Genomic DNA, 23,495 nt, shown 5'->3' on the forward strand with positions numbered 1-23,495 from the left:
GTATCTGTAACAGACGCTTGTGAAGTTTGACATTCAGAGGTTAATCTAAGGTACAAATATCACTGATGGTTTAAACGTGTAAAAGAATCGATAAGACTCATTAGAGGCCCGATCAGAACTATAAGACATTATATTACATTACATTTCCGATTTACTCTTCTAGCTAAAATCGCTGCTTTAATTAACGGCTTCATCAGATCTCACATTGTATAAATGTAGTACCCAAACCGTTGCACCACGGTATAAGACTCAACCAGGTGGAGGTCGAGGAAAAAAGGACATGAGACGCGAGAGTTGACGGCGGACTGACGGAACAAGGCTGAAGATATTCCTCCCGTCTTGCCGGGTCGTGGTACAGCAGTTTAAGTACTATTATACAAAATTCTAATTACATCCGTATTGTGAGCAAACCATATAGCATTAAGCCCGGGCCTGAGATCTTTATTTTTTACTATAAATACCATAAATTCATCGCCCAGCTTCCAATGTTAACACTTATTTGACTATACCAATGACAACCGCATAATAAAACTAACAAATACGTGTCTCTTTCAACAAACAGCTGCATGCTCTCTTTGAGCACGTCATCGATCCATCGGTTAAGTGTAACCACTCGAAACCCGTACGCCGTATCCCAACTGTTAATATCTACACATGCTTATGTTAATATATTGAACGATATGTGAAATTGTTTATTATTCTTTTGAAAGATTTATGTAAATGCGAGATGTTGCTATCTAATAAAAATGCATTATAGAAATTAGTAGACATTAGCTGCCTCGGTTTAGTAATAGGATAAGCAATATTATAGAAAGCATTTTATAAAAGCTTTTTACAAATGTGTGTGTGATACTATTAAGTTTGTATTGAAATTTCCTCCATATTTTCTCTATTTTTACTATTTATTTACTACAACTTGGAGTAACGGCGGATTTAATGCATTATCTACCTCATCTTTACAAGTCAACTCAATTATAACAACTGTTTATTACCGGCTATATAAAAATAGCTACAAGAATTTAATCAGTTATTACTGAAGTTAGAAGTAGAAGTCTGTTATTACTGTAGTTATAAGAAATATTTTAGTTGTGAAAAACCATAAACGGATACCTGGTCAATCGCGTTGTAGGAAGAGGCCCGGAATCGTTAAATGGGCAAAACGTATCCGCGTTGCAGGTTTAAGAAAGGCTTCCTTAGTATTTAGTAATATAGTAATCATTTGCCAATACAGCTCCAGATGCTATAAACTATTGTTCATTCAGACAGACATGACTTATCCTTCAGCAGGTTATAGAGATTTCACTTTCATACCTTCGCCACCACCACATACAAATTTACCGTCAATTTATTCCTAGGTAGATAGTAGAACTTCTCGAAACTTCTCTTAATACTTAACATTTCTATGTTCTTGAAAAAATAAATAAGTCCGCTCTAGAAGACATACATAAATATTAAAATAAATATAAATGCACCTATATTACAAAAATTTAATAACATCCAAATACTTTCAAGTTAACAGAATCAGTTATGCTGTGATTCAGAAAATGCGTTAAAAATATTAATTCCGCAATGATTATGATTTTCATAATTACTACAACATATGAAACCAAATTCTACAAAGCAGCGGTTGGAAGCTGTATGCGTAAATAAAACCATTTTTAGATCGCCGCAACATCGCCGGATCGTAACAATAAAATGCGCCCGATATAGATTAAGAATAGAGCTCCATAATATCTTTTACCATAAACATACCTCCACAACTTTATGAATTGAAGAATAGCAGACCTTATAAATCAAATATAAATTCTGGCAAACATATCAATATTATTACTTTTTTATTCATTAATGTTAATAATGTATTATGCAGTTGGATCTTTGATATAAAATTAATATCTAAGTTGTAAATTAATGAACAGTTCATTATGGAGAATCTCAATCTGCTTTCTATAATCGAGTATTATTTATATGTATGTTTAGTTTTTACCAAAATGGTGTAAATTTCACTTAGAACACTAGTTCTCTTGTATGCAAATTTTTATTTTAAAATGATATACACTTATACTGGTGATTAAATGTAAATGTAAAATCTTTAAATTCATGAATCATTTCAGCTTTAATGCCTATTTGCAATCATCATGTATAAAACAATTAATTTGTAATATGATGCATAATTTTTATTAAAATGTGATAAATCAATAACTTCTAGCAAACTAAGAAAACAATAAATAATTTTGAAATGTATCATAATATTATTTAGTATTTCTAAAAGCAATGATTTTTGAATAGGGTATACTTAATTGACAGCAAATGAGCTATACATTCACCCCTTTAAAACTTTTACACCTTCAAATGATCAACCTTTGTACAATGACATTATTAACTTATAACAATTCAAATACTATGTACTTAACAACATGAATATATTCTAAAATTTTTATGAAAAATTACGAAATATGCACATTGTTACCTTAACATTGCTATGTTAAGTTCTACAATGAGACATGCATTGCATTAATTCTATATTAAATAACATATCTCACCTGTTTCTACAAGTTACTGTTTAGCATTTAAAAACAATTCATTTAAATAACTATACGTAAATCTCAAACAAAAACTATTAAATTGGGTGTATAGTACATAATTAAGACAAAACAATGCTAGCCGACAGTTATTACAAACAATATATTCCTCTAATTATATTTTTGTTAATCTTTGAAGAAGTTTTTAAAATGTAGCTTCATGAACTAATTAAAATTATTCATTAGTCATATTGATAATTACTTAGCCTACTTAGTTGTAAAAAGACCAATCCATTAGCAGAGTCCACAAAGTGCCCAATTAAATTAGGCATTGGTAACATCATATGCCCAGCCCTATGTACACTTCACCTTTAATTGTTCACTTTATACTATCACGTTTAAACAACTTTAAATAAATTATTCTCAAAGTTACAAAAATAATGAGATAAGAGACTTTTTGTATAGTTACCAGGAAATAATAAAAAATTGCACAAATAAAATTTTAAAATTTAATTTCCATGTTAGTATATTTTAATATTTTTCCCCTTTAACAACATAAATCATTTTAAATATTTATGTATATAAATGTTTAAAATGATTGATGTTAGTAAACTTGTAGACTTTACTTATAAGAAAATGTAATAAAATATTTTAAATATGGTTAATGTTGAGATAAATTATTCTTACCTTGCTTTAATATTTTAAAATTAAATAAGTAATTTTTCACTTAAATGAAGCATGTAAACAATAAACTTATAAGATTCATCAAATTCCTATATGAAAACTACTCACATATTTTTCTCTATATGTCAATCTTTAAAAGTTTTGTTACATATTTTTAGCATAAACAGTTAACAAAATTATATATATTGCAAAGTAAATCACGCAAGACTTATATTTTTGTAATGAGTGTTACATACTGTTAATTTTTAATGTAAACACAGAAAGGAATCCAATAATAATGTTAAAAAAGTGCTTACATGACATGACTGGAAAATGCCTTACATGAAATTGTTGATAATAATAGATCGATTAAAAATATTTGATTTCATTTTGACTATTACATTATAACATATTTAGAAAAAGAGAATAGGGAATATTAAAATAAATTTATTCTTCAATAATAATTAATGGAAAAAATATATAATGTCATTTATGTTAAAAAAATATATAAGCAAAGAAACTATAACAGGGGTGCAAAGTTTGTGAAAATAAAAATAGAAGCGTGCATGCCAACGATTTAAAGTGGTCACAACAAAGCTAATGTAAACAATATTAAATAAAACTAAAATATACTGAAAGTAAGTAAAAATCACACATGAAATGTATCAAAAATTTTATTGGAATACAAAAAGGTTGCAAATGCAGCGGGATTTATTTATAAATTTAACTTACCGGCCACAACTGTATCACTCAAATCAAATTTCACTGGTTTAGGAAACTCCCTTAACTTGCGTCCGCTCAATTTTAATTCACCACTTAAGTAGGCATCCTCAAGAATCCTTTCTAATGATTTCGTTAACTGACTGTGAATATTATTATGACCGTTCATATTTACACTCACACTTGGCCCTAACACGGCCATATTCTTTTTGAACTGAAACCAAACTGACATTTAAATTTGTGTTCCTTGACAGACGCGCCTTTCGCGAAGCTTACCTAACTTCATTATTAACATTATGATATGAATGACTTAAAAACTTGAGGAAATTTAAAAAATAAATATTATTATAAAACTTTAAGTAGTTTTTAGTAATCTGTGCTTTTGTTCCTATTAGTATTATGTTTTTTTATAAAGTTTTTTTTAATGAATATGTTATATATTAATCCTATGGAAAGGAACACGTAACAACATTTTTCAACAATAATAAAATATACTTGCAACAAAAACTAACATCTTAAGTTATTTAATATTTAGTTTACTACGTTTCTCGTGCCTTTGGCTTTTAATAAAACTGCAGAAAATTATGCTTGCTGATTACTGTCATATTGACAATTAAATAACCTCTTAGTTACCATATTTCTAAAAAAGTAATATAGCTCTATATATTTAATTATATCAAAATGACTTTATTAAATTTATTTAGGATTCAAAATTTACCACAACTTATTAAAAAGTGCCCAAACGTTTTAAAAAGCCAGGTATATTTTATGCTACAAGTATAATTATAACAATCGAATGAAGAAGTCGGTTTTTCAAGTTTATTCCAAATTTATTGCATAATTTTAAAAACAAAATGTTTTGTAATATACTCTTAAGCGCGAGCTGTTAAAGTTACTGTAAATTGTCTATAAAATCTTTGAGTCTTAAAATGGTTAAGTTATTTATTTTGATTATGTTAAAATAACTTTCAAAGTTTTAGTTGTTCCTTAAATTTTGTTATATAAGATGCTGTTTTATGAGTAAATTTGGGAGCTAAATGAGCGATAAATATACATTTATTTCAGGCATATTCTTCACATGTTAAATTTGCAGAGCATAAACCATTAGAGAAAATTAGGAATATTGGTATTTCAGCTCACATAGACTCTGGAAAAACTACTCTTACTGAACGGATATTATTTTACACAGGTCGAATAGACGTTATGCATGAGGTAATAATTATTCCTTTGTTAACTTAAATATATTTATGCCTTATTTCTTACTGGACATCATAGCCCTGGAAACATTAAAAATTTTAAAAAATATTTAAACTATCTGTAAAGTAAATTATTTAATTCAAAAATATCATCAGCAAATAAAATAAAATTTCAGATTTCTAAAATAGTTTAAATCATGAAAGTTAATGAATAAACAGAACACAGATAGGGATAACAGAACAATTAACCTGATAGGCAAAGAAACTGCTATTTATTTCTTGATATTTATTGCATCACTAAATTGAAGGTGGCAGAACACTAAAGGCACTTAGCCCAGATAATTTTATAGTAACTAAACTTGTATACTTAAGAACCTTAGCTTGGGGTTGTTATATTATTAATTACACTGGATCAGCAATCCATCTAGCTTTTAAGGATCTTAGATGGCTGCATGTTGAAAAGACTGGGCATAGGGAATTCTGAAACATATTCTCAGCTTCATCTGTCACTCAAAATATGTTTAATATTCCAATTTTCTAGTTTGTTTACTGTAGTACAAATTTGTTGTTTTAACATAAATACTTGAATACATTAGTTTTTAGAAACTGACAATTTAAACTTTTTCTTAAAATTTATATTTAATATTGTTCAACATTGTTAACCCAAAAACATTATATTGTTACTGTTCATCACTAGCTGATCTAATGCTTTGTGAAGTTAACAAACTTCCCCTTAACTCCTTAGCTGCTTGTGGGTGGAAATTTGTATGTGGCAATAATAGCAGACCCCTACTAAGCAAAAGGATTATTCCTAACAAATTTAAAGTGTCTAAGCCTCATGGGTAATAGGTGTAAATCACATATATGTAAACATAGATATAATTGTATATTTAATGTTTTATTCTGAAATGTTTTAGGTTAAAGGTAAAGACAATGTTGGTGCTGTTATGGATTCAATGGAGTTGGAGCGTCAAAGAGGCATCACTATTCAGTCTGCCGCTACATACACAATTTGGAAAGAACACAACATAAACATCATTGATACTCCGGGACATGTGGACTTCACAGTGGAGGTAGAAAGAGCTTTAAGGGTTTTAGATGGTGCCATACTCGTTCTCTGTGCTGTGGGAGGTGTTCAGAGTCAGACACTGACAGTTAACAGGCAAATGAAGCGATATAATGTACCCTGTCTTGCATTTATAAATAAATTAGATAGATTGGGAGCAAATCCAGAAAGGTCAGTAATATTATATTAGCTATGTTCAGATAAAATTCTGTCTTAGTTGTCATAAACATCATGTCAGTCAATAGACACACACAAGTCTCTCCTAAAGAGGTTTTAGTTGTAGTTGATATAAACCTTACACTGTGAGGAACATGTAACTTTTGGTATTGGTATTTTATTTGATATTATATATAATTATATATAATTATTTGGTATTTGGTATACTGACTTTCCTATTAGGACAGAGACAGAGACAGTAATCTATATGGATTACAGTCAGTTTAGTCTCCTATGGGCCAGTGAAACCTGAAGAGTGTAGTATTTTTTGTGGCAAGTGGTATCATACATTTTGTGAATTATGTAAGATTAACAATTCATAAAATATATTTTACAATACATACAGAAAGTTACAATTCATAACAACCCCGCTAAAATACATACTTTTATTTATTTTCAATGAAAGCAACCAAAATAAAATAATTTTATTAAGCCTTAATAATAATTGGCATAATTTTTAATTTAAAGCAGATAAAATATAATAGCACATTTTAGGAATCTTGCAAAAAATACACCTAGATGCGTTTTTTTAGTTATTATAGTAAGATAACAAAACAACTTAACCTTACTATCTTAAAATAATTATTAATATGAAATCTAGCACACAGATATACTTAAAAAATGAACTAAAATATGATGAAATGTAATAATAATATCAATTTTTAAAATTGGTGATTAATAATAAAATTAAGAATTATATTTTTTCAAAATTCAGTACAATAATATTGTGGACTAGTTTGGCCCTTCGTCCTGTATTGAACTAAGCAGCGCTATCCCCTCTTTATTAAAATTATTATTATTTCAACTGTACAATATGCACTGCTAGACATAGGTCTCATATATAGACATCCTATAACACCAGTTAAAAGCAGCCTGCATTCAGTGACTTCCACTGACTGTGGTGGGATATATATAAAGTCCGTTACTGCTCTTGGTGACTTGGAATAAGAAACAGCTGACACATCATAACAAAATGTTGATTTCTTTGGCATTATTAGATACTTTAATGTAATAAATTGTCACATAATGCTGTATATATTCTGAAATAAAATATTAGATACTTAAAAAAGATTCCATAAAAAGTTCATCCATAAATCTAATGATTAATTTATGTTATATATATAATAATTAATGTATGTTTTTCTTCATAACAGAGTATTAAAACAGATGCGTTCAAAACTGAACCATAATGCAGCCTTCCTTCATTTACCGATGGGTTTGGAAAAAGAATGCCAGGGTATACTAGACCTTGTTCAAGAAAGAGCAATGTATTTTGAGGGTGACTACGGTGAGAAAGTCCGGTTGGATGAAGTTCCTCAAGACAGAAGGGCTGAAGTCCAAGAAAGACGTCATGAATTAATAGAGCACTTGTCAAACGTAGATGAGAAATTAGGTAGGTAATTAAAACCATTTTATTTACACTCATTATTATTGACTTGTATTTATTATATGACATAAGAAGAATGCCAGAAGAGCTCTATTTGATAGGAACTAGAAGAAGTTGAGCTCTCTTCTTATATCACCCTTTGACTTAAACCAATGAGCGTTCCTAATGCGCTTTGGTCTAAGAAGAGCTCACTGTAAACTGCTAACTACGTCGTATCCCACCATGTTGAGGATTGTCGTGACCCTCTTTGGAAAGTTTCGCACACCATGCACTAATTTTTTGCTGGTTCAGAGCAGTTCGTATAGCTTTGGCAACAGTTGTATCAAGTATGGCACAGTCCTCATCGATCAGTGGCTGGAGCCCCGTGGTCGCCGAACGTCCAATATTCTGATCATCAGAAATTTTTCCAAGCTGTCACCATTTTTCCTGGCCATTTATTGTGATCATTTAATATATTATATTAAACTAAACTAATTATTTATTGTGTTATGTTGGACTCTTACAAAGTTCACACTGTTGGGACACAAGATTAGAGTGGTGTGTGGTTATCCACATGTGAGAGCAGTGTGAAATTTGGTCCTTAGGATATGTAGGTTTCCTCTCAAGGTTTTTGTCAACCTTTAATTCGAAGCCTGAATCCTCACTGCTTTTACAGCTTCTTATACAATAGTTATTTATATAAAAGTACATTTTTTTTTGTTAATAATCATGCTTTAGATAGTTAATTAAAAGGTAAATTACCGGTACAACATTATTCATTATGGTGCTACAGAAACCGCTGTACCACTCCATAAGGTTTGCGCTTATCAAGGCGAAGAGGATAATCAGCATTCCTGTTTCATTAGACTAGTGATAACGCTCGAGGCGGCGGCTCGAAAGCTATTTTTTCTTCAGCTCCTTCCTGCGCACTTCTTAGGCACTGTGCAACAGTTTCTTTACTACTGTAATTTTAATATTGCTCTTTAATAACTTATAATATTAGTTGTGAATAAAACATTATATTTATTGCCTTACAGGTGAGCTGTTCTTAGAAGAAAAAACACCTACTATTGGAGACCTGAAAGAGGCAATACGTCGGACGGCCTTAAAACGAGTCTTTACGCCTGTACTTTTGGGAACGGCTTTAAAGAATAAAGGAGTACAACCGCTACTGGATGCAGTATTAGACTACCTTCCGCACCCGGGTGAGGTTGAGAACACCGCTATATTTAACGAGAAGAAGGAAGGTGAAGGACAAAATATATTGTTAGATCCAAGTAGAAGTGATAATAAGCCATTTGTGGGATTGGCTTTTAAGTTGGAAGTAAGCAAATTTGGTCAGTTGACTTATTTGAGATGTTACCAAGGTATGCTGAAGCGTGGCGATAATATTTTCAATGCAAGAACTGGAAAGAAGGTGAGTTAACTAGTGATTTAGTTAACATTTATGTAATATATATAGAAGCCCGATTATGTAATATATATAGATGGACAGTATTCAATACTTAATTAGATATATTAATGTAATGTATATTTACTTAAAACTTAATTGTTTGCTTAATAAGAAAAACACCTTTGTATAAAGAAAACTGTGATACAGATAACTGTTACATAAGTAACATTTATATGTCTCTACCAGGTATAACATTTTAAAATTAATTCGAATAATATCAAAGTAACTATTAGAAAATATTTATTTTTATTTTCTAAATAACATATAGACATTTTTCATTATATTAATCAATAGAAAATAAAAGTTTGAATGTGTTGGATATGAACCTACTATCTGAAACAGAATCATTGGGTTGGTCTCTAAGGGGGTTGACTAGTGCGCTCCAATCTACATATTAAATTACTTGAGGGTAGGTAGGATTATAATAACATTAATAATTTCAAATTAATAGTTTATCAAGCCTTGTTATTTATGTAAGAAAATGAGATGTTGTCTGTATGTAATGTGATTGATGTATATATACAGAAAATTTTAGGTAATGATGGTTGAACAATCTTTATGAAGCGGTCGTTAAATTTTATTTGTTAATCAGGATCAATAAACCTTGGTTTATTAATACTTTTTTATCCAAATATGATTAATTGTTGGATATCATAAGAAAGTTTAGTGAATTTATTATTATTATTATTGATTTATAATTACGGTTTATAACCATATTTAAGTGGATCGCATAATAAACCATTTCATTTCTGGAATGGATATTATTCAATAATAAATCGCACAAAACCTGCTTCTTTAATTTATAGCAAAAATCAATTTTATGTAAAATTATTTATTTGACCATAAGATCTTTGTATATAATTCATGTTATGTTTAAACAGGTTAAAGTTTCTCGTTTAGTCCGAATGCACTCTAACAATATGGAGGAAGTGAATGAGGTTCTTGCTGGAGATATATTTGCACTTTTTGGTGTCGATTGCGCTTCCGGTGATACTTTTGTTAATGACGGGAAATTGAATCTCTCCTTGGAATCAATACATGTTCCAGACCCTGTGGTCTCAATGTCTATAAAGCCAAAGAATAATAAGGACAGAGATAATTTCTCTAAGGCTGTTGCAAGGTATAAGAATATTCACTATTTAGTATAGTTATTGCAGATATAAAATTATTAAAACGTGGCTAGTAATATTTGTAAGGTCAATGATCCTGGTACCTTAGGACCGTTTATGAAAAAAAGTCTCCAGAAATTTCGTTTTTATAGTCTCCTCCCTTCCTCATCGTTCCAATTCTTTTGACCACCCATTTGGAAATATTACTTCGCTAAAGCTACCACCACTCGTCCCATGAAAATAATTGACAATACAAATGCATTTAAAAAATTACTTTTTAGTTATATCGAAATTTAAATAAATTAATAATTAAGTAAATTAAATAGCTAATAAATATTTTCTTTATTGTTTATATGTCCAAAGGTTTCTTGAAAATTCTGATATATTTGTAATCGCCGTTGAAGCATTTGAACCAGACGTTTTTTTTATACAATCCTCCACCTCGCCGTCCCCTCTTCTCTACTTTATTAGAGAAAACGTATATAATGAAAGGCCCCCTTAAGTAAAAGTCCTAGATCTAATTTATACACTTTTAATTATTAATAATATATAAGTTTTTAACAGCCACAATTGTTTTTGTTTTTATCGTTATATATCACTATCTCTTGTTGAACATTGTATCTTAGTTTACTAGAAAAAAATGGATATATGTGACAATTCTAGACTACTGATGAAGATGTATAAAGATTATAGTATATATTATATCATAATTTTTTTATTTTTTAGATTCACCAAAGAAGATCCAACATTCCATTTTCGCTATGATGGAGACAATAAAGAGACAATTGTGTCGGGTATGGGTGAATTACACTTAGAGATCTATGCACAGAGAATGGAACGAGAATATAATTGTCCTGTTGAGTTAGGGAAACCTAAAGTAGCGTTCAGGTATGAATTTAAACATCAATTTTATTCTACAATTCTTTACTTGTATTCAGATTCTACCCTTATAATCTAAATCTAATCTAAAAAGCATCTTTATAATTTTATTAGTCTGTAAATTTTTATTATTTAATGTTAATTTGGTAATATTTCTGAAACATGTATGAACAAGCCTAGATACAGTATTTTGGGGCACCTATGATTAGGGGTCCTTTCTTGGGATTCAGTTACTACATGGAGCGTCCACCTGATCAAAAACAAATTTAGAATAACGCTAGGCTTAGTGTCTTGTCATGGTGAAGCTGTGAGAATAATTATAAAAACAAAATGGATCATGTTATTTTGTATGTATTTCAATGTAATTTGTATTCCTTTTTCACAGAGAAACAATGATGTCGCCTTGTACATTTGACTACCTCCATAAGAAGCAATCTGGAGGTGCTGGACAGTATGCTAGAGTTATAGGTATTATGGAACCATTGCCACCCCACCAGAACACATGTAAGCAACGAACTTATAATTACAATAAACATTATCAATATATTATTCATAAGCATTCAAGAACTTCTATGCACGTTATGTACTTGATTTTTTATGTATTTATATATGTAATTAAAACATCATAAAATTAGTCTAATCACCATCATAAAGTTTGAATTGTTTTTTTTTATTAATTTTCTTTGAGTACTGGTTTGCATACCAATCTCTCATTGTAATATATAAATCTACAAGAGAAGCTGAATCCAGTGGAGGGTTTTGTTATACATCAAGTTTTATTAATATTTTTCTCATGTTATGTTCAAATTCAAACTGTCTTTGTTTTGCATTTATACGCACTTTTGAATCGTCGATTATTTTAACATCATAAGTCGGCTCAATAAGTTGATTTGCAAGGAAGAGCCAGCCAAAACCCCACCTGTCATTATTTTTAAATAAAATTTAATAATGTTTGATGGAAATGAAGAAAATTGTTACAATTATATATATATATATATATTTTTTTTTACTGTACTGTGTATATATATTTTTACTGTCCTAGCACAGTAGTCCAGACTACTAGAAAGTATTGGCCAGTAGAATTGTAATAGAAAAATAATATTCATTTAACATATTTCAGAGTAGACAATATATATTGATTTTATATTAAATCAATAAATAAATTGATTTTGTTATAAATAAATTTCTAATGGACACAGCCATTAAGCATTTGAATATGAGTAACAACATCACGTGTTTTCTTAATTTTTATATTTTTCTACGCCATTTTGTAAAGATTTTTTTTTTATAATTTTATTACTTGCATCACATATATATGGATTTATTTTCATAAATATTTTAATATAATTTCAGTACTGGAGTTCGTTGATGAAACCGTAGGAACAAATGTTCCCAAACCCTTCGTGCCTGGCGTTCAAAGAGGATTTATCGATACGTGTCAAAAAGGTTATCTGTCAGGCCACAAAATATCAGGGGTCAAGTTTCGGCTGCAAGATGGTGCCCATCACATTGTGGACTCCAGTGAACTTGCCTTCTTCCTAGCTGCTAAAGGCGCGGTAAAAGAAGGTAATTTGGAATTACTAAAATATAATAACAGATTTATGTTATTCCGAAAACTTTTAGAACCAAATCATGGTTTATCGCTGCTTAATCTTGTAAACCAATGATTAGCCATTAAAACTGCCATTGCATAAAGCGTAAAAGAGTAATATAAATTAATTTAGCAAATTGTATCAAATATTTTGTAGATTTGTTGATTATATTTTGTTATAATATAAGTTCTTAGTATATTTTTACATTTTGCATTGTATTAAAACATTTTTACAGTTCTGTTATATAATGTTTAATTAAAAATGTGTCTATATGTTATGTAATAATATCGTTTTATATATTTTGTATCTTATTTACCGTTTCATAATTTTTAAATTACCTAATCTAATCACTGCCACATATATGTAATCTTTTATTTAATTCTATATGATTGGTTATATTTTTATTGCTATGTGATAGACCAATAAGTTCTGGCAGTACAAAAGCCTACAGACCCAGAATAATTTCTATTGCAAGAGTTTGTATTGATATGTTATTTTATAAATATTTAATTATAAAACTTGCTTTGAAGACTTTATTTATGTAGACTTTGTGTTATATAAATGACATATATTTAATCTTTTAGGTCATACCTCAGAGAATAGATTCCATTCGTTCAGTACCATTAATTAATCAATAAGTAATACAGCATCTTTACAGAAATATTTTCAATAATGTAAATTGTTGAAATACTGAACTTTTCGAGTTTTGTCATTCTAGTGTTTGATAATGGCGCTTGGCAAATATTGGAGCCGATTATGTTCGTGGAGGTGACGATGCCGGACGAATTTCACGGAGCGGTCGTTGGTCAGCTTAACAAGAGGGGAGGCATTGTCACCGGCACAGAGGGCTCCGAGGGTTGGGCGACGATTTACGCTGAAGTGCCTTTGAATAACATGTTTGGATATGCCGGTGAATTGAGGTAAATAATACAAATATAAAAGTTACCTTCTTATGGTAGTAATAAAAAAATTATGACAGTGCTTAGCCTAAACTTAGTTAATGTGCACATTAATAATAATAAATATACGATGTACATAGTGTTAGAATTAGTAATAAAGATAAGCTTGTTATACATTTCTATAGCCTTCAAATAATTAGTAATAAATTTGTGATCATCTGTGTACAGTGTTACAATATACTCCGGTGTAATGTAGAGACATTATAAGTTGTCATATAATTGACTTTAAGTTGTATATTAAGAAAAAACTTGTAAATAAATCATAATGCAGCGAGTATTTTAAAATTAAGAATGATTTGTTCTATAACTGTGTAGAATGTTATGAAATACACAAAAAAAAAGTTTTCGCTGAGGAGTAGAGCATTGCTAGGCATAGACCTCGCACAAATATTGTCACAATGACTAGTCCTGCACTGTTAGCGTCCAGTAAATTCACGCGACCTTAATTATGTCGACAGTCCACCGAGCAGGTTAACCGTCTATATAGTTAACATTATTACGTGAATAAATAAAATTGCCCATAAAGTCCCTCTTCCACCAAAGATAGGGGTACGAGAGGCCCCCAATAGCGGGGGCCATAAAAAAAGGCCATCAGTTGCATAACCGTTGTGCCCCACCCACTGCCTCTTCAAACCAGCTACGTCGGTGACTTTGGTTCTTCTGCGGTTCTCCTCATTTCTAATTCAATATTGTGTTTTTAAATTAAGGCATGCCAATATAGAACAAATTTGATTCTAGTTTACATGAAATTGCGTTCTGGCATTCTCCTCAAGACGCATACAAGTGTGACTTCACTGCAAATGATCATATGTGGAAAACGATATGAATAGATGAATATTGATATTTTTTTAAAAAGAAATATCAAAAACACATTATATGAATCTGTGAAAATAACCTTAACATCTTGTTTCTCTTTAATTTTTTCTTTAAATAACATTAATAAAGAAGTTAATTTTTAATTTTAGATCAATGACCCAAGGCAAAGGCGAATTCAGCATGGAGTACAGTCGTTACTCCCCATGCTTACCGGAAGTACAAGATCAGCTGATCAGAAAGTATCAAGAGGATATGGGCCTAGTACCCGATCAGAAAAAGAAAAAAAATTAACGTACCGCCTAGATGATTCTGTAGAATAATTTTATTTATAATTATTATTTAAGTGAATAAAATAGATCAAAACTTGTTAATAAATTTGTTATTAATTTTTACATAGTTTAATTTATATCAATAATATATTTTAATGTTTACTAAGTATTACAGAACATTTAATTCTACTGTGTCTTTGGTAGCTGAACTAGTTATAAACTGTGATACTGCCGTCAGCGTCCTTTTTAGATAGCTAAATAAATGATACATTCAAATGTACTTCTAAAAAAAACAACGAATTTAAACTCAAGTTGATTTAATCTACTTTGTCGATAGTCCCTGCCTCGCGGAACTTAATGCAGTCGGCCTGATCGTCAGTCGAGCTCGGCCCGCGTACCGTGAACATCACGTACGTTTTATAACTAAGTAAAACTATTAAATTTTTATTTTTAATAACTACAATCGTAATTACATTCTAGCCCTTTTTATTTTGTGTAATACCTATGAAAACTACAGATATAGAATGAAAGTTATTTGCATGAGACCCATCGTCTAGTCTCACGGTGATGATAAAAGAAAATCCGTCATTAACTAAACATAAGGTACAAATATTTTTTTCCTATATTTAACCCTTTTGTTTCATGATGACAATGGTAAACAAATGGTAACGTGTTTTATGGCTCCCGTTGTAGGGGCCTTTCGTTCCTCTTCCGCTTTTGTAACGTCCCTGCCCTACAAAAAATAGGGCGGTGACGTTACAAATTATTTTTTCACATTCCTTTTATTCTTCACATTTTCATTCATTCATCAAATTTTGAGCTTCTGTCACCTTACATCCCTCCTCTCCATTCCTTGTTAAATTTGGTTCTTCAGGCAGTATTTTGTTTTCTTTCCACGCATTTTTATTTTTTGGTTTAATGTGGTGGAAATGCCTTCGCATACTCGTCCTTGTGGTGGTAAGAATAGGTAATGTCGGACTTTCAGCACCTCTAACCTCTACGATGTTCTATCATCATCCTTATGGCGGGGCACACACACATTCGCAGTTCCTTCTTCGACATTTCGCATTTTACTTTCAAAGGTATGCCAGAACCTAGCGCACCTTACTAACCGGTATCTCCATGATTAACACGCAATGGACTTCTTCGAATCTGTCACCAAGAAGCCAAAGGGAGCAATGTAGTGATTGGAACTTTGAAAACGGCTTTTATTACTATATCATCATAAGGTTATTTATTATTTCTGAAACCATTGATTTTTGAACTGGGTGTACCATAAATTATTTGATAGCAAATTGGCAGTATCCTGTATATTTTTGTTACAATTGTAATTTATGTGAAGTGTTTTGATGGCACGTTACAAGAGTTTATTGGACTTTTAAACGAAACACCTACTAGGGAGGTTTGGCCGTTTCATGCACAATCCAACGGCAGGTCGCAACGTACGTTCAACACATTTCTAGAACATTGAGAACAACGCGTCAAAATAAAGATTTTATATATGTAAATCCTTTAAGACTGCCAGTAGTAAGATATTTAACAGACTTTGGTAACGTTTCCACACTAGAACCTACCACCTATCCTAAAATTGTTGTGGCGTTTTTCTGTACGCAATTATTTTAATGTACAGGCAACTCTGACAGGCCTGTCAGATTGCCAACGCAACAGGGCTATGTGTTGACAAACTTCACAATAAACGGCGTGCTATTCGATAAGCCGCGTTGCTGTGCAACCCTTTTATGATATTATTCCTGCGAGTTTATAAATATTATAATTTTGACAATACATGCATTCCGTACTGAAAAGCCGTGCGGTTTAATTCATCAAATATTTTTCATATGAAATATATCACGTACTTCAGAACTACACAAAAAAAAACCTTAAACTAAGCCTTAGTAAGTTTTAAACCTGGAAATTATATATTCATTAATTATTATAAAGTATCTATGTTACGTTTTGCATTTTGTAAGTATTGTCTCAAAGTAACTACTTAATTACCAATGACAAGGGTACAGATTGACGGGATAGAACATTTTAAGACCAAAGCCAATTTGCATGAGACAGGAATAAGAAATAAAATGAGATTAAAGGATAGATTAAGTGACTATGAATATCAATGAGAATCAACTTGATTTTCGTCTAATTCGTATCTTCTTAAATTAATATAATTAGGGTGATAAATTGAATTACATTTAACTTTGTGACTAGACGCGGTACCTGCTTTGGTAAATTTCTTTATTATCTAAATAAATAATTATAGAATTTAAAAAGACTTATTAAAATTTGCTGAAAGTTTTTTATTTGTAAAAGAATGTGACGACATGACACACGAAATTTTGTTAAACAAAATCTTATGCAACTTAATGTCAGAGCCAAGTAGTGGCTCCAGCTCGTGTAGCGCCCGTGTGCAATGAAACCTTGGCGTCCCCGGCCTGACCTCCCGTCCCCCCGCGGCTATAACTATTAACTTTGCCGTCGTAACAAGAAAATTTTATGATATTCCAACAAGCTATTTTATAAGTAGGTATAGCTTACAGTGTGGTATTAGTTACAGAGTTTTTTCTTATGACGGCAGAATAACACATTGTTTTTATCCCTGTAACACATCTCTGTTGCTGCCGCGCCCCCTGAAACAGCGGCGCCCGTATGCATTGCACACCCTGCACTATAGGTTAAGCCGCCCCTCGTCAGAGCTTATCACCTCAAAACATTAGACGGCTTTATTAGTCCAACTAGGTGACAATTTTTTAATGATGATATGAATAATTGAGTCTATATTTTATCACCATCATTTCAGCCGTAACAAGTACGTAGCTGGAAATAGGCTTCACCATAGATTTTCAATAGAACCAGTTGGAAGCGGCATCCAGCGTCTTTCGGCGACCTTAACAGGATCTTTTATATTTAATGGAATCAGGCATTACCTTGCGGAAGTCCACTCCACAAACAACACAGAGTGTCACAGTCACACTGTGTTTAGCACTAATCGGTGTAACATAACTCCTGAAGATGCCCGGCCCGTGGAGGGGTGAAACACGTGTTGAGTGATTTGACGGTGGCAGTTGTGTAATTTGCATTGTTTGCCGCAAACGCATTTATCAGCGGGCTGGCGGGCGGTGCACTTTGTTGCACGACTACCACTGCATGTGCGGAAGTGGCTAAATATTGGTCCTTTTCTTACTTAACAGGATCATCTAAATCTCGACGTGCCAATCCGCTGAGCTATGTCAGTTCTTTTGTTCTTCTACGGATCTCCTTATTCCTGATTCGATCCAGTTATTTTAAGTTGTAACAAAATCTGAGAGGTAATTACACTTACCAAAATTTAAGATCCCATTTGACTAGTTTTGGAATACAATAGACATCCTAAAAACTTCAAAGAATCTTAAATTTTAATAAACCTATAAAAATGTTTGCTTCTGAAAGTAAAGTATAAAAATACCTTTATTGATCAAATAAATAAACGCGATGATAAACATTTCGTAAAATTTATATTGTGGACATAAAAATACAAATCTAAAAGTTTTCTTTTAAATGTTTAAAAGAAAACTTCGACGATATTTTCTTCTTTGACCAATAAAAAAGCGGAGCGGCACATTTCATTATTCTCGTCACGTACTATTTGTTGACGTTAAGTTCTAAACGACATGTCTTAGGCAATAAATCCCCTCTTTTAATTAAAAAAGCTTTTACTGTTATACGGACAAAAGTTCTTACAAGAAATATAAATAATACACAGGCCTTAGAATTCTTTTTAAATTATAACCAAAAAAATGACTACATAATTTATTTAGTTTTGAGTTTAAAGTTCATGATTATTCGTCGAATGTTATGATATCATTCCCTGAACAGCGAAATTATTTACATGGCTAATAATACAATTTCTAGAATATTCTAAAATCAAATATTATTTAACGAATGAATAGTGAAAAAACTACTCAAGGTTCATAAGTTTAGTTTTGTATCAGTGGAAATATTAGCTTTCTAGTTGATTTATGTAAAAAAAAAATTATATTACCAATTTTTTTTTTAATAAGGAACACGGTTTTATACGTTATATATTGTATATCGTTACATATGTTTTATACTCGGTTATATCATTGAAACAATATTCTTTTTAAATTTAATAAATAAAAATAATTTAATAATAATATGTTTAATAAAATAAAAATTTAATAATAAAAACAAAAAAATAATTTTGTGCTGCCCAACGGTAATAAAAAGATACGAGAGGTATAAAACTTTTAAAATTTCAGAAAATAATATTGAATATCAACTTAAAAAAAAACGCTTATTTGGTTTTCAAAATAGACCTCTTGATAATACATACATCGTTGCATCCTATTAAACCAAAGTAAAAAATATTTTTTTTGTTGCGGCCAGAGAGTAAATAGATGATAGAATGATGTAATATACGTGAAACGATAAAGATTTCTTTTTTCTAATTTTAAAATCGAATGTTATTTTTACTATTTTTTGTTAAAACGTGGCCAGTTCTGAAAACGTTCTGCATCAATAACATATATATTTAAATTGTACTAAACATTATTTTTATTTAATACATCCCATAGAAATCAAGGCATTGTTAATTAGTAAAAAATATATCATGCCCGTGAAGGAAAAATTTATTGTGTTGTTCAACAATACTGAAGCCATTTGTCTTCAGGTGACATGTTTTTTCAGCATTTGACCCAGTTTCTCGCTTCTAATGCCGCGAGAGAGATGGTTGGCTTTGTAACTCATAGCTATCATTTATTCATTTTCGCAAAAAAAAGTTGAATTTTACGTATTTAAATTTAGTAAATGGGAAGTGAAAAAGACAAAATTATTTTATATCTGTTTTACGTAGCAACATTGTCCACACACACGTTCAGTCAATAAACGGTTGCCGCCCTTTGACCCACTTGCAATCCGATATTGTGGAAAAGCAAATTAGTTTCGTTAATTAGTACATAACGATTTCCTGTTACGATTTTAATTCCCAAAATGACTTACATTCGACTTACATGCATATAGGTTACAAAGCTTGACAAAAGTCGAGATATACGAGTATATTACTAGACTAAGACTGCTATGTGAATATAGGTTGTGGGTCCGTTCTCTGATGAAGTAAAACATCTTAATAAAACTTTCGCAATGAAACCGTTTGATTGATTTCGATTGCCTATTCACTAAGAAGTAGCTTGTATCTCAACAACAGGTACATATTAAAGCAATATTGTACACGGAAGTACTAGTCGCCGCCTGAGGCATATGAGCGGTGAGATGGGAGAAGACAAGACGCAGACGAGAGATTTCAGAACAAACGCCTTGACGTTAGCTTACCTCCCTTATATTTCAGTATATATATCTCAGGTAGACTAACACTTCATGTACTTTATAATTTTTTCTTTTTCCTTACTCCATGAAAAATTCCAGCTTATTAAAAGACATTTATTAAATTGTTTTATAACATTTGTTTTTATTAGTATCTATCGAGATATAGAACTATTACAATTTCGTTACCATAAATGTGGTGATTGAAAAACGTCTAACGATGTATGCGGTAAATGCATTTTTCTGAAGCTGAAGTCAAAAGATTATAATTTCAAGTGACTTGTCGTAGTTTTTCTAGTTTGTTTTATTCACTATGTAGTATTTAATAATTGAAATAATTGGCTCACTGATCACTTTTTTTTCATGACCTAACGCCATTCTCTCCTTTATTGTCTAGGTTACTCAGTGAAGTAATTCAGAAAGGCCAAGTATGGAGTTTGGGGCTGATAAGTGGCATAGTAGGTTTCAGGTCTCCTTGCAAATTAGCTTTCACCTTCATCGACCAGACTCTCTCTCTTCTTAACCAAATTTTTAAAAAATTTGCCTATGCTGCTTTGAAAGCCCGTTTCAGAAATTACCTAATGCTCTAAACAGGGTAAATCAATCATCACGTTATAAAGTGATTTCGGTGGTATACTTCTCGCTCCTAGTAAAAGAATAAGTTAATTGAAACGAAGTAACAATGAATTTATTTCCAGTATTTTTATTGATTGGGTCGAAGGCTTAAATATAAATCTTTTAATGTAGAATAAAACGACCTGACAATTTTTGATCTTGTAAAACATGTTTATTTTGATTTAATTTTATCGCTTACTTTTTACCCATAGTTTCAATGTAGTGTATTAAAGAAATGTATGCTTTTATTTAGGATCTAGTAAATGTTCTAAAATTATTACATAGTACACTAATTATGTATGTAAGACTGGTCGTCAATAAAAATCTCAGCTATTTGTTCGTCGGTGTTTATTTTCTGTTTCAGAATTTTATACATTTAAAGTACAATGGGAATCTCCGTTTGAACAAAAGACGATATCTTCAATGTTTTCAAGCCCGTGTCTGGAATATAAGGTGGCGCTTAATGCGGCTTTTTACCTGGGTTTAGGCTAAGCGTCTTCAGTGCTCCGTCAGTGAAGTTGAAAATGATAGAGCTAAGAAATCAAATAAAATAAATTGGATTTTTTGAGAAATATAATTATTAAAATTACTTGAATACAAATTTTATTCCGTAAACTTTATCATCTACTTCGCGTAATTATAATATGTAGTTTTACATAGACTGTTCAAAATCGAATCGAAATTAAAAACGCTTCATAAAATTCATTAGTTCAACATTTTTATAATTAAGTATTGACGTATTTACGTAAGCCTATATTTTAACCTTGATAAATATAAAAATACCTTAAAAAATATTGCATTATTATAATACAGTTTGATACATATCATTGTTAGTTCTGTTTTCTGGTGCGTAAATAAATAATGACTACTAATTATCTTTACGCCTCCTTGCATTGACCAGTAAGGAATGTAAAAAGAAAAATAAATTAAAAAGCGAATTTTCAACATCTATACCACAAATATTAAACGATTGTTCTTACTATTTATTTATCAACATTTAAAGGACAAGCCGCACTCCAAATTTAAATTTTATTCTATAAATACCATATAAAATTATTAGAAACTTTAAAGAAATCGGTAATTTTGTATCTCAAGTTATGATATGATCCAGGGAAACAAAGTTTTATTTTTTATACACGGTGATTGATGATAGGTGATTAAAAATAATATATGGTATACACAATTAAAAAAATCCTGACAAAAAATCCATGTAAAAGCATTTTTATAATTCGGATTATATATCAAACTTAATCATTGTTTACTATCTGGCTTTCAAATTATGCATTGCCAGAAATGATTGGCCTAACGCATTCATAATGAAACATTTTATAAGCCCATAGAAGCGGCCTACAGTAAGGTGCAGTACCTTCTCCTATGGGGGATATACCAAAATCGCTTGGCAGAAGGAATAGCGATTGCAGTGTGGTATTATAGTACGCCGCAGAATACAATGCGACCCATCCTCTTGAAACTTATTTGTGAGCTGTAGCAATACTATTTAATTAATGCGCAAAATATGAATTATAAAATATCGAACCCGCCACCTACGATCATGTCATTTCTCTATCGCTGGGCTACCACCGCTCATCATTTATTAATGTTAAGTGTAAACGCTGTAAATATTTGGCTCATTTACTAATAAATGCGCTAAACATTCGCCCTTTTAAAGCTATTACTAACTTTTAATCAACCTTTTTAATCCTGTAAAATATGACAATTAATAAATAAAGTTTAACTATTAAAATAATGTAATCATCCATGAAATAAAAAGATAAATTATTTCTTTTTTATATACACAAAAACGGCTATCTTTCAGGACATAGAAGGTCTTTAATCAAGTATCCCAAGGATAAATTAATCCGACTTTTGCGGTTACTACTAAATTAATTCTAAAGCGGTAAATACGTTCTCCGCTGATCTCAAATTTCATTTGAATAACAAATAGCACAAATGCCGATAGGACCTCGGCGGGTTAGTATATATTGCGGTTTCTTTTATTATCTATATATGAATAGCAATGAGGTCGGCCATTTGAAAGTCGCTGGGAGCCACCTCATTAGTAACCCGATTGCCGCCGCGCTTTTATTTCAGTGCTCATGTTGAAGTAATTGTTTTTACTTTTACTTACCGGATTTTTCTAGATTTCAATTTAAGTATAATTATTTAGGCTCTCTGTTAGTTGTCTGGGTGATTCAAACAGAAATGAGGTGATCTGCAGAAGAACCAAGGTCCCAGACGTGACACAAAGAATTGCTCATTTGAAGTGCAGTGGTCGGAGCACATCTCTTGTGCAACGAGCGGCGACTACGAGACGGTAGACGCTGTATAGTTCCACACTAGGGGGTCCGATGACATAGTCAAGGTCGTGGCTGGATGGTGGCAGATAGACCGATCATCGCAGAGGTATTTGGATTAGATCTCTGCCTTGCAGTAGGCATTCTTCAGCTATGATGATGATGATATAATTTTAAAATTGCCTTTGTATACAATTCAACCAGTACGAAGAGTACTTAGAACTATCCCGTAGGATATAAGTACGTATAATATATTTCACTACATCTACAGTACATAAGAGATAAAGAAAAGTGTACAAATTAAATTTCAAAAATCCTTTATTCAATATACGATTGACTACGTCTCTCATTGCCATCAAGTTGAGTTAATCATCTGTTCGGATGATGCATGCCACAGAGCTGAGAAAAACGGACAAAAAATCAGCGGGAAAATGTATTATTTTTTAA

General features: G+C 31.1%; 2 protein-coding genes across 3 annotated transcripts in view; one reads left to right on the plus strand and one right to left on the minus strand.

Moving 5' to 3' along the window:
• Positions 1–4,108, minus strand: part of Lrch (Leucine-rich-repeats and calponin homology domain protein) — a 78,853-nt gene extending 74,745 nt beyond the window's left edge. For both annotated transcript variants that reach the window (XM_068765189.1, XM_068765188.1), the window contains exon 1: positions 3,915–4,108. In XM_068765189.1, coding sequence (XP_068621290.1) covers positions 3,915–4,104 — 190 coding nt within the window. In that variant the 5' untranslated portion in view covers positions 4,105–4,108. The remainder of the gene's footprint in view (positions 1–3,914) is intronic.
• Positions 4,109–4,544: 436 nt separating this feature from the next.
• On the plus strand, positions 4,545–14,923 carry mEFG1 (mitochondrial translation elongation factor G 1). The gene is made up of 11 exons (XM_068765050.1): positions 4,545–4,661; positions 4,968–5,114; positions 6,016–6,335; positions 7,535–7,773; positions 8,784–9,163; positions 10,081–10,319; positions 11,035–11,196; positions 11,573–11,691; positions 12,541–12,753; positions 13,498–13,699; positions 14,704–14,923. The coding sequence occupies exons 1-11, from the start codon at positions 4,584–4,586 to the stop codon at positions 14,843–14,845; spliced, it is 2,241 nt and encodes a 746-aa protein (XP_068621151.1). The 5' UTR covers positions 4,545–4,583; the 3' UTR covers positions 14,846–14,923.
• The last annotated feature ends 8,572 nt before the right edge of the window (positions 14,924–23,495 follow it).

Source organism: Battus philenor, unplaced genomic scaffold (genome assembly GCF_028537555.1).
Source record: "Battus philenor isolate CCGP_79_NKW_IND1 unplaced genomic scaffold, ilBatPhil1.0.hap1 SCAF_2, whole genome shotgun sequence".
NCBI classification, from domain to species: domain Eukaryota; kingdom Metazoa; phylum Arthropoda; class Insecta; order Lepidoptera; family Papilionidae; genus Battus; species Battus philenor.

What these genes read in the sequence shown, in the direction of transcription:
- mEFG1 (XM_068765050.1), top strand. Translation starts at nt 4,584, where the DNA reads ATGACTTTATTAAATTTATTTAGGATTCAAAATTTACCACAACTTATT. An exon ending in AAACCTAAAGTAGCGTTCAG is followed by an intron (nt 11,197 to 11,572) that starts GTATGAATTTAA and finishes CCTTTTTCACAG; the next exon opens with AGAAACAATGATGTCGCCTT. An exon ending in TAAAGGCGCGGTAAAAGAAG is followed by an intron (nt 12,754 to 13,497) that starts GTAATTTGGAAT and finishes TTGTCATTCTAG; the next exon opens with TGTTTGATAATGGCGCTTGG.